At 47.6% G+C, this 12,800-nt stretch overlaps 1 protein-coding gene across 6 annotated transcripts in view; it reads right to left on the reverse strand.

Annotated features, from left to right (window-relative positions):
- The window catches only part of LOC124622468 (trans-1,2-dihydrobenzene-1,2-diol dehydrogenase-like), a 102,777-nt gene that overhangs the window by 6,839 nt on the left and 83,138 nt on the right, over window positions 1-12,800 (reverse strand). For all 6 annotated transcript variants that reach the window (XM_047148174.1, XM_047148173.1, XM_047148176.1 and 3 more), the window contains exon 5: window positions 10,953-11,100. In XM_047148174.1, the coding sequence (XP_047004130.1) occupies window positions 10,953-11,100 (148 nt within the window). The remainder of the gene's footprint in view (window positions 1-10,952; window positions 11,101-12,800) is intronic.

Raw genomic sequence — 12,800 nt, forward strand, 5'->3', positions numbered from 1 at the left:
TCATTTGAAGTACGATTCTTGTAAGTGGTTAAATTAAGTGGCTGTTCTTCATCCTATGTTAACTGAAATAGTGTAGAGGGAAACGTTCCACGTTTGTGTGTGTGTTTGTGTTTGTATGTGTGTCTATCAACATGAAAACGCTTTTGTTTCGTAAGTTGGATTCCATGACTTACCAAACGGGAAAGCGCTGGTAGATAGACACAATAAAAAAACACACAAACACACTCACAAAATTTCAAGCTTTCGCAACCAATGGTTGCTTCGTCAGGAAAGAGGGAAGGAGAGGGAAAGACGAAAGGATGTGGATTTTAAGGGAGAGGGTAAGGAGTCATTCCAATCAGGGAGCGGAAAGACTTACCTTATGGGGAAAAATGGACAGGTATACACTCGCGCGCGCACACACACACACACACACACACACACACACACACACACACACACACACACACACACATATTCATCCACACATATACAGACACAAGCAGACATATTTAAAGGCAAGGGGGTTTGGGCAGAGATGTCAGTCGAGGCGGAAGTGCAGAGGCAAAGATGTTGTTGAATGACAGGTGAGGTATGAGTGGCGGCAACTTGAAATTAGCGAAGGTTGAGGCCTGGTGGATAATGGGAAGAGAGGATATATTGAAGGGCAAGTTCCCATCTCCGGAGTTCGGATAGGTTGGGGTTAGTGGGAAGTATCCAGATAACCCGGACGGCGTAACACTGTGCCAAGATGTGCTGGCCGTGCACCAAGGCATGTTTAGCCACAGTGTGATCCTCATTACCAACAAACACTGTCTGCCTGTGTCCATTCATGCAAATGGACAGTTTGTTGCTGGTCACTCCCACATAGAAAGCGTCACAGTGTAGGCAGGTCAGTTGGTAAATCACGTGGGTGCTTTCACATGTGGCTCTGCCTTTGATCGTGTACACCTTCCGGGTTACAGGACTGGAGTAGGTGGTGGTGGGAGGGTGCATGGGACAGGTTTTACACTGGGGGCGGTTACAAGGATAGGAGCCAGAGAGTAGGGATGGTGGTTTGGGGATTTCATAGGGATGAACTAACAGGATACGAAGGTTAGGTGGACGGCGGAAAGACACTCTTAGTGGAGTGGGGAGGATTTCATGAAGAATGGATCTCATTTCAGGGCAGGATTTGAGGAAGTCGTATCCCTGCTGGAGAGCCACATTCGGAGTCTGGTCCAGTCCCGGGAAGTATCCTGTCACAAGTGGGGCACTTTTGGGGTTGTTCTGTGAACCCTGCCTGGAACAGTTCCGTCCTCCATCACAGCAGGACCCACCTCCTCTTCCTCCAAATCACCCTCTCCAAACCTTCCAGGAATTTCTCACTTCCAGCCTTGCATCTCAATCCTTCTTAAAAAAACCTTAATCCTACTCCCAACATCACCATTGGTGAAGCCCAGGCTATCCGTGATCTGAAGGCTGACCGATCCATAGTCATTCTTCCGGCTGACAAGGGTTCCACGACCGTGGCACTTGATCATCGGGAGTATGTGGCTGAGGGACTGTGTCAGCTTTCACACAACACTACATACAAAGTTTGCCAAGGTAAACCCATTCCTGATGTCCAGGCGGAGCTTCAAGGAATCTTCAGAACCTTAGGCCCCCTACAAAACCTTTCACCTGACTCCATCAACCTCCTGACCCCACCAACACCTCGCACTTCTACCTTCTACCTAAAATTCACAAATCCAATCATCCCGGCCGCCCCATTGGAGCTGGTTACCAAGCCCCCACAGAACGTATCTCTGCCTATGTCGATCAACACCTTCAACCCATTACATGCAGTCTCCCATCTTTCATCAAAGACACCAACCACTTTCTCGAACGGCTGGAATCCTTACCCAGTCTGGTACTCCCGGAAACCATCCTTGTAACCATTGATGCCACTTCCCTATAGACAAATATCCCGCACGTCCAGAGCCTCGCTGCAATGGAGCACTTCCTTTCTCTCCTATCACCTGCCACCCTACCTAAAACCTCTTTCCTCATCACCTGACCCACAACTTCTTCACTTTTGAAGGCCAGACATACCAACAGTTAAAGGGAACAGCCATGGGTACCAGGATGGCCCCCTCGTACGCCAACCTATTCATGGGTCGCTTAGAGGAAGCCTTCTTGGTTACCCAGACCTGCCAACCCAAAGTTTGGTACAGATTTATTGATGACATCTTCATGATCTGGACTCACAGTGAAGAAGAACTCCAGAATTTCCTCTCCAACCTCAACTCCTTTGGTTCCATCAGATTCACCTGGTCCTACTCCAAATCCCATGCCACTTTCCTTGACGTTGACCTCCACCTGTCCAATGGCCAGCTTCACACGTCCGTCCACATCAAACCCACCAACAAGCAACAGTACCTCCATTATGACAGCTGCCATCCATTCCACATCGAACGGTCCTTTCCCTACAGCCTAGGTCTTCGTGGCAAACGAATCTGCTCCAGTCCGGAATCCCTGAACCATTACACCAACAACCTGACAACAGCTTTCGCATCCCGCAACTACCCTCCCGACCTGGTACAGAAGCAAATAACCAGAGCCACTTCCTCATCCCCTCGAACCCAGAACCTCTCACAGAAGAACCCCAAAAGTGCCCCATTTGTGACAGGATACTTTCCGGGACTGGATCCGACTCTGAATGTGGCTCTCCAGCAGGGATACGACTTCCTCAAATCCTGCCCTGAAATGAGATCCATCCTTCATGAAATCCTCCCCACTCCACCAAGAGTGTCTTTCCGCCGTCCACCTAACCTTCGTAACCTGTTAGTTCATCCCTATGAAATCCCCAAACCACCATCCCTACCCTCTGGCTCCTATCCTTGTAACCACCCCCGGTGTAAAACCTGTCCCATGCACCCTCCCACCACCACCTACTCCAGTCCTGTAACCCGGAAGGTGTACACGATCAAAGGCAGAGCCACATGTGAAAGCACCCACGTGATTTACCAACTGACCTGCCTACACTGTGATGCATTCTACGTGGGAATGACCAGCAACAAACTGTCCATTCGCATGAATGGACACAGGCAGACAGTGTTTGTTGGTAATGAGGATCACTCTGTGGCTAAACATGCCTTGGTGCACGGCCAGCACATCTTGGCACAGTGTTACACCGTCCGGGTTATCTGGATACTTCCCACCAACACCAACCTATCCGAACTCCGGAGATGGGAACTTGCTCTTCGATATATCCTCTCTTCCCGTTACCCACCAGGCCTCAATCTCCGCTAATTTCAAGTTGCCGCCACTCATACCCCACCTGTCATTCAACATCATCTTTGCCTCTGCACTTCCACCTCGACTGACATCTCTGCCCAAACTCTTTGTCTTTAAATATGTCTGCTTGTGTCTGTATATGTGTGGATGGATATGTGTGGATGGATATGTGTGTGTGTGTGTGTGTGTGTGTGTGTGTGTGTGTGTGCGCGAGTGTATACCAGTCCTTTTTTCCCCCTAAGGTAAGTCTTTCCGCTCCCGGGATTGGAATGACTCCTTACCCTCTCCCTTAAAATCCACATCCTTCCGTCTTTCCCTCTCCTTCCCTCTTTCCTGATGAGGCAACAGTTTGTTGCGAAAGCTTGAATTTTGTGCGTATGTTTGTGGGTCTATAGACGTGCCAGCGCTTTCATTTGGTAAGTCACATCATCTTTGTTTTTAGGTATATTTTTCCCATGTGGAATGTTTCCCTCTATTAATTCATATATATAGGGAAACATTCCACGTGGGAAAAATATATCTAAAAATAAAGATGATGTGACTTACCAAACGAAAGTGCTGGTACGTCGATAGACACACAAACAAACACAAACATACACACAAAATTCTAGCTTTCGCAACCAACGGTTGCTTTGTCAGGAAAGAGGGAAGGAGAGGGAAAGACGAAAGGATGTCGTTGTGGGGGTGTTGTGAGGGTGACATGGTATTAGAAGGTGGAAAGTGTAACATGTGGCTGAAATGAAAATGAAAATAAAAATATATGGGGAGAGATAAAGGTGAACTAGAAAGTAACTGGAGATCTGTTGTGAAAAAAGGCGAAAAAGTGTTGGTTAAAGCTGGGCTATGTTGATCCTGTGGTGAACTTGGGTTGGTAGACAACGATGTGCACAAAGGATAGGTGGTTGCGTTGCCGCCAAAACACGTTAAAGGATGGAGAAATTCAGTGAAAATTTCGAAAAAACTGTGTGTAAATGTATTAAAAGGAGTGGTTTTGTGGTGGCAGATTATGAAAATGAGGCTAACAATTGTCTGGCGAAGAAATAATGACGTTAAAACCTGTGGGAAGCGGCTAAAAATTATCAGTGATGAGGGAAAAACGGAAATGGAAATAAAGCGAAAGTTATCATAACTAGCCGAAATGGTTGTTTAATAGGTGAAAGGAACTGCTTGTGAACTAGAAACGGTTGATTTTATAGCAGCGGTAGTGTTGAAAGCGGGAAAAATTTTTTTGGTTATGGTTTGGAAGTGGGTGACATATTATTGAGTATATATAGGCGGGATAAAACTGTATAGTAGATTACGGTAAAAAGGAGAAGGTGAATACAAAGTGAAACTACTGGCAAAAACAGAAAGAGAAAATAAGACGACAGAAAAAATTTAGAAATGCAACAGTGACAATAACAAATGTAATTATTGGGTTCAAATTAATGATATGAATATAATAGAGGGAAACATTCCACGTGGGAAAAATATATCTAAAAACAAAAATGATGTGACTTACCAAAAGAAAGCACTGGCAGGTCGATAGACACACAAACAAACACAAAAATACACACAAAATTCAAGCTTTCGCAACCAACGGTTGCTTCGTCAGGAAAGAGGGAAAGAGAGGGAAAGACGAAAGGATGTGGGTTTTAAGGGAGACGGTAAGGAGTCATTCCAATCCCGAGAGGGGAAAGACTTACCTTAGGGGGAAAAAAGGATGGATATACACTAGCGCGCGCTCGCGCGCGCGCACGCACGCACGCACGCACACACACACACACACACACACACACACACACACACACAACACACATATATATATCCATTCACACATATACAGACACAAGCAGACATATTTAAAGGCAAAGAGTTTGGGCAGAGATGTCAGTCGAGGCGGAAGTACAGAGGCAAAGATGTTGTTGAAAGACAGGTGGGGTATGAGTGGCGGCAACTTGAAATTAGCGGAGATCGAGGCCTGGTGGATAACGGGAAGAGAGGATATATTGAAGGGCAAGTTCCCATCTCCGGAGTTCGGATAGGTTGGTGTTAGTGGGAAGTATCCAGATAACCCGGACGGTGTAACACTGTGCCAAGATGTGCTGGCCTTGCACCAAGGCATGTTTAGCCACAGTGTGATCCTCATTAACAATAAACACTGACTGCCTCTGTCCATTCATGCAAATGGACAGTTTGTTGCTGGTCATTCCCACATAGAATGCGTCACAGTGTAGGCAGGTCAGTTGGTAAATCACGTGGGTGCTTTCACACGTGGCTCTGCCTTTGATCGTGTACACCTTCCGGGTTACAGGACTGGAGTAGGTGGTGGTGGTGGGAGGGTGCATGGGACAGGTTTTAGACTGGGGGCGGTTACAAGGGTAGGAGCCAGAGGGTAGGGAAGGTGGTTTGGGGATTTCATAGGGATAAACCAAGAGGTTACGAAGGTTAGGTGGACGGCGGAAAGACACTCTTGGTGGAGTGGGGAGGATTTCATGAAGGGTGGATCTCATTTCGGGCCAGGATTTGAGGAAGTCGTATCCCTGCTGGAGAGCCACATTCAGAGTCGGATCCAGTCCCGGGAAGTATCCTGTCACAAATGGGGCACTTTAGGGGTTCTTCTGTGAGAGGTTCTGGGTTTGAGGGGATGAGGAAGTGGCTCTGGTTATCTGCTTCTGTACCAGGTCGGGAGGGTAGTTGCGGGATGCGAAAGCTGTTTTCAGGTTGTTGGTGTAATGGTTCAGGGATTCAGGACTGGATCAGATTCATTTGCCACGAAGGCCTAGGCTGTAGGGAAGGGACCGTTTGATATGGAATGGGTGGCAGCTGTCATAATGGAGGTACTGTTGCTTGTTGGTGGGTTTGATGTGGACGGATGTGTGAAGCTGGCCATTGGACAGATGGAGGTCAACGTCAAGGAAAGTGGCATGGGATTTGGAGTAGGACCAGGTGAATCTGATGGAACCAAAGGAGTTGAGGTTGGAGAGGAAATTCTGGAGTTCTTCTTCACTGTGAGTCCAGATCATGAAGATGTCATCAATAAATCTGTACCAAACTTTGGGTTGGCCGGCCTGGGTAACCAAGAAGGCTTCCTCTAAGCGACCCATGAATAGGTTGGCGTACGAGGGAACCATCCTGGTACCCATGGCTGTTCCCTTTAATTGTTGGTATGCCTGACCTTCAAAAGTGAAGAAGTTGTGGGTCAGGATGAAGCTGGCTAAGGTAATGAGTAAAGAGGTTTTAGGAAGGGTGCCAGGTGATCGGCGTGAAAGGAAGTGCTCCATCGCAGCGAGGCCCTGGACGTGCGGAATATTTGTGTATAAGGAAGTGGCAACAATGGTTATAAGGATGGTTTCCGGGGGTAACAGACTGGGTAAGGATTCCAGGCGTTCGAGAAAGTGGTTGATGTCTTTGATGAAAGATGGGAGACTGCATGTAATGGGTTGAAGGTGTTGATCTACATAGGGAGAGATACGTTCTGTGGGGGCTTGGTAACCAGCTACAATGCGAAGGAGGTAACGCAGACTATGGGTTGATAAATGCAGCAACATTTGGATGTGGATACCATCCGGTCCTGGGGCGGAGGAGCGAGAAGAATAGAGTGCATGTTGGAGTTCCCGCATGGAGAAAACAGTATTATAGCTTTTGCGATTTTGAGAGAAGAAAGCAAGAGGTTGCACTTCCGCTGCACGTTTCTTCGGGAGAAACACTGGCGGGTAATTTGAAGAGCTCGAAATTGCAGCAAAGTGTTTACCCAAGGAGTTAGAAATTGCGACGGGGTCCACTAACGTATCATGCGCGACAGTGAGCCCAGAGACCGGGGAGAAACTAGGCGTGCCAGATAACCGTCAAATTCAACTCCAAACTTCCGAGGAGGGAGTGAAGTTGTTAAATGAGCTAGTAAAGAATTTCCAGCTTGCCTTCTTGTTATCACGGATGACACGACGGCATCGCGCACGGAACTGATTATAGCGGATACAGTTGGCCAAAGTAGGATGGTGGCGGAAAACGCGAAGAGCACGTCACCGCTCATGTATTGCGTCACGGCACGCCTCGTTCCACCAAGGAACTGGGGGGCGCTGGGGCAATTCGGAGGTGTGTGGTATTGAACGTTCCGCAGCTGTAAGAATAACGTCAGTAAGATGTGTGACCTCATCGTCGATGCTAGGAAAGTGATGGTCATCGAATATCGCTAGAGACGAAAAAACGTCCAATCGGTTTCGGCAATCTTCCAGCGTCGCGGGTGCATATATGGCAGTTGAGGCTGCAGTCTAAAGACACATGGAAAGTGATCACTCAAGTGTGTATCATCAAGGGTGAACCATTCGAAGCGCCGAGCTAGCGGAACAGTACCGACCAAAAGGTCCAAGTGAGAGAAATTTGTCGTGGAGGCAGACAAAAATGTAGGGACCCCAGTGTTGAGGCAAACTAGATCTTCTTGGTGGAAGATGTCTAGCAATAGTGAGCCACGTGGACAAGGATGTGGAGATCCCCAAAGCGGGTGGTGGGCATTGAAGTCCCCAACCAGCAAATAGGGGGTTGGAAGCTGACCAAGAAGATGAAGGAGATCAGCTCGTGCCATTGGTGTGGACGATGGAATGTATACAGTACAAAGAGAAAAGGTATATCCAGAAAAGGAAAGACGGACAGCGACAGCTTGGAAGGAAGTGTTTAAGTGGATTGGGTGATAATGGAGAGTATCATGGAGAAGAATCATGAGTCCTCCATGGGCTGGAGTGCCTTCAACAGAGGGGAGATCAAATCGGACGGACTGAAAATGCGGGAGAACAAAGCGGTCATGGGGACGCAGCTTTGTTTCCTGAAGACAGAAGATGACCGGCGAGTAGGATCGTAAGAGGATCGACAATTCATCCCGATTGGCTCGAATGCCGCGGATATTCCAGAGGATAATGGACATAGGGTGAACAGAAAATGGAGGAATGTGACTAAGGTTGCCGTCAACTCAACGACTGCTCAGAGCTTGCGACCGACAGCATGGAATGGCATTCAGCCGAAGGCAGAAGATCATGATACATAGGTTGTTCAGGAGGAGCTCCCGCCACCAGCGATCGGCTGGTTGATTGGCCGCCAGCAGTGCGCCTCAGCGACACGGAAGACGGCCGAGGGCGATTTCCGCCAGGTGGTGCTGTAGATGGGACACGCCTTGGCAGAAAAGGAGATGAACTGGGTTTCTTTTTAGCCTTCTTGGAAATACGATGTTTAGATGAAGGAGGAACCGATGGTTGTGAAGTTGGGGTACGTAAAAAATCTTCACGAGTATGCTGTTTTTTCGAAGTCTTGGTGTCTGACTTTTGGGCTCGAGATTTAGCAGAACCCGATGAAGGGTGAGCCATAGAGTGGGCAGGCGAAAGTGGTGAGGTTGAACGGGCGATCTTTGCGCTGGCCGATCTGACAACCGTGGTACTAAAGGTGAAGTCGCAAGTCTGCGTGGCCGCCTCCTTTGTTGGCTGAGGAGAAGCAAGGATAGTGCTGTATTTTCCTGTCTGAGGCACGGTGGGCTGTCGACTGGCGAATAATTTTCGAGCAGCAAAGGTCGACACCTTTTCCTTCACTCTGATATCCTGGATGAGCTTTTTGTCTTTAAAAATGGGGCACTCTCGAGCAGAAGCAGCCTGGTCACCCATACAGTTGATGCAGCGAGGGGATGGAGGTGGACAAGCACCCTCATGGGCATCTTTGCCACACGTAACACATTTGGCCGGATTGGAACAGGACTGGCTGGTGTGATTGAACCGCTGACACCGATAGCAACACGTAGGGTTTGGGACGTAAGGGCGAATGGAAATTATCTCATAGCCTGCTTTGATTTTCGATGGGAGTTGAACTTTGTCAAATGTCAAGAAGACAGTGCGGGTTGGAATGATGTTCGTGTCAACCCTTTTCATAACTCTATGAACAGCCGTTACGCCCTGGTCAGACAGGTAGTGCTGAATTTCTTTGTCAGACAATCCATCGAGGGAGCGTGTATAAACGACTCCACGCGAGGAATTTAAAGTGCGGTGCGCTTCAACCCGGACAGGGAAGGTGTGGAGCAGTGAAGTACGCAGCAATTTTTGTGCCTGGAGGGCACTGACTGTTTCTAACAACAAGGTGCCATTCCATAATCTGGAACAAGATTTTACAGGACCTGCAATTGCGTCGACACCTTTCTGAATAATGAAAGGGTTGACCGTGGAGGAGTCATGACCTTCATCAGACCGAGAAACAACAAGGAACTGTGGCAACGATGGAAGAACTGTCTGTGGCTGAGACTCAGTGAACTTACGCTTGTGAGCAGACATTTTGGAAGGTGAGGAAACCATTGCGGAAGAATCCCCCATGATTACCAGCGTCTCCGATGGCGCGCTCCTCCCTTGTGGGGGCCCTCTCTGAGGGCACTCCCGCCTTAGGTGATTGTTCACACCTCAGGTCACACCTCCCGACAAACGGACGGAGGGACCAATCAGCACTTTTGGAAGGTATCAGCTTGGGTAATCACCCCTCCCTGGGCCTGGCCGTTACCAGGGGGTACGTACGTGTCCTACCTGTCTACCCAGGGCAGGGAATTACGCGTTACCCCGTCACCGGCTACCCATGGAAATGTGTTGGTCGGCCTTCAGACACACACAGGGAGGAAAAAAGAGAAAGGGAATGGAAAGAAGAGGGGTCTCAATCGCCGCAGCAGAGAAAAGGGTAAAGAGAAGAGGTAAGGAAAAGAGAAGGACAAAGGAAGGATGAAGACATACAAGCAGAGAAGGCGAAGAATGAGTTACATTTACGAGCGTCCGTCTCCGGATGTAGGCACAAACCATACTCCCAGAGGGGGAGAAAGGGAAGGAAAGAGCCAGAGGTGAGGTGCGGGGGGGAGGGGGGGGGGGGCGAAGATCGGGGATAGGGAAGGATGCGGAAAAGGAAGGTATGCAGCTCGGAAAGGAAGGAGGGCCACATTAGCTCGGGGTCCTGTGCTCGCTACGCACATATCCACAAAAGAGTTGTGGACCCCCTGGGGGGGAACTCGAGGGATAACCGAAGTGTATCATCATAATTAGAATGTATTCTTAAACATCCTATGGGTGACCTTTCTGCATTGTGTTTAATCACTCACATAACAGTGGTCCGCTTTGACATGGCAATCTCACAGTAAACAGAACAATTGTTTGAAGACACTACCACAACCTCTGCATTTCTATTAAGTCTCAAAAAGCAAATATAATGAAAATGTTAGTTGTTCTATACTCGATACGGCATAAAAAAACCTCTTTGAATGTAGAGCTTTAAAGCACATCTACAAGTGCAACATACCAAATAAACAATGATAGCGGATAAATTGTCTTAGCAAAATATTGCCACACTAATGAACATACATGCTATAAACTTATGTACTTATCTAATAAATAATTTGTGGTACAGGTAAAGACCATGAACAGGCATTTAAGTGGATGACATTAACAAAAAAATAACTACCACTCCATTTACAATGTCAGAAATTGGCTTCAAAAATCAAAAGGCAAGTACACCTAAAATGAGCCTTTTATATTCTAGTTGCAACACAATTTTGATAAAATGAAGCAGTTTTTCCATTTCATGTTATCAACTTCAAAATCTTGTTTCTCAGAAGCTAAACACAGTTACATATATATTAGCCTGCCTATATGTGGTTTCATAAAAAATGACAAAACAATCCTGAAAACTTATGGAAACTTTCTTTTGTGTGAAGTGCTTAAAATATATCATACCTTCTCTCAGGCATCGCCTAACTTCCATAGCCTCGTAGCGCAGCCCTGCACTGTTTATGAAATTAAATGCCTTTGATGCTGTTGGAAGAATAAAATCAGATGTCTTGTCTGGTGCTGCCACTCTTGTAGGACACCAGAAATTTGGTATCTGTACAAATAACATCAAACAAATTAAGTAATCTGATTTCAAGCATAGTGATGGAAACATTTTAACACAAGGGGTGCAGTGACTGTATTTCCTAAAACGTCATACAAAGTCCAACTTACATGGTTGTTAAAAACTGTGGCTTACTAACAACATAAGAGTAGCCTGTGAGGCAATTCTACAAATCATTAAAACACCCCATAAAAATATTCACAGTCAAGGCATTGTCCTAGTTAACTATGACAGTGTTAAAATATTCAATTCACTGCCTAATAATATCAAAGACACAAGAAGTTATATTTCCTTCTCAGAATGACACCCAGTTTGTTGTGCACACTGTTATGCCACTTCGTCTCCCAAAGCCGAAACACCTTGCGGCGTAAGACAGAACGCAGTTCAGAGGTGCCATCTCCAGGAGTGATTTCCAAGTGGCCTGTTTGGCCAGTCTGTCAGCAAGTTTGTTGCCTGGGATTCCGATGTGATCTGGGGTCCACACAAACACCACTGGAAAATTTGGAAATTTGTGCTAAGTCCTATGGGACCAAACTGCTGAGGTCATCGGTCCCTAAGCTTACCACTACCTAATCTAACTTAAACTAACTTATGCTAAAGACAGCACACGCACATCCATGCCCGAGGGAGGATGAGATGATGATTGGTTTGTGGGGCACTCAACTGCACGGTTACCAGCACCTATAAAAATTCTGTACCTTTGCTCAGCCCAATCTCGCCACTTTCACGAATGATGATGAAATGATGAGGACAACACAAACACCCAGTCATCTCAAGGCAGGCTCGGGAAGTGAGAACACGGCCGTGAGACCACGGGCTGCAGACCCGAGGGAGGACTCGAACCTCTGACAGGGGCAGACGCACGAACCGTGACAAGGTGTCTCAGACTGCCCAACTACCCCACGCGACAAACACCACTGAATCACTGGACCGTTCCAGGGCAGAGATGGACCTCTAGATGCTCGCTACCCAAGGATGGCGAGGGTAGCACTGGTCGACAGCTTGTAAGCTGCTCAGGGAGTCGGAACAGAGAAGAAACGACTAACCAGAACAGGAACAGATGTACTGATGTGCACAAAATATGGCCACAAGCTCTGCAGTGAATACACTGCAGTCAGCGGGCAAGGAATGCTGTTCAATATGGCCTCTGTGGACATAGGTGAAGCCAACATTACCATCAGCCATCGAGCCGTCTGTGTAAGCAACTTCAGAATCCCGGAACACATCAAGAATCAACAGGAAGTGACAGCGGAGAGTGGTGGGGTTAATGGAATCCTTAGGGCCATGCAAAAGGTCCAGACAAAGCTTCGGCCGAAGTGTACACCATGGAGGTGTATGTGAATGGTTCTCAAGTAGAGGTGGTAAAGGGAATGACTCCAGTTAAGAGAGAAGGGATCGCACACGAACCCCAGTCGTGATCCCTGACTTGGGCCGCCGATGTGGGAGATTAACTGCCACGGATGGGAAAAGGAGATGGTAATTCGGACGCTCAGGAGAACTACAAATGTGAGCAACATAGCTAGAAGTTGTACATGTCGGGTCTGCAGTGGAGGGACTCCTGCCTCCACCAGGACACTGGTCACTGGACTCTTTCTAAAAGCTCCCGTCACTAGGCGAACGCTACAGTGGTGCACTGGGTCGAGTAAATGCAATGCTGAGGCTGCCGCCGAACCACAAACCAGACTCCCATT

The sequence above is a fragment of the Schistocerca americana genome, chromosome 7 (assembly GCF_021461395.2).
Source record: "Schistocerca americana isolate TAMUIC-IGC-003095 chromosome 7, iqSchAmer2.1, whole genome shotgun sequence".
In the NCBI taxonomy this organism is placed as follows: Eukaryota; Metazoa; Arthropoda; class Insecta; order Orthoptera; family Acrididae; genus Schistocerca; species Schistocerca americana.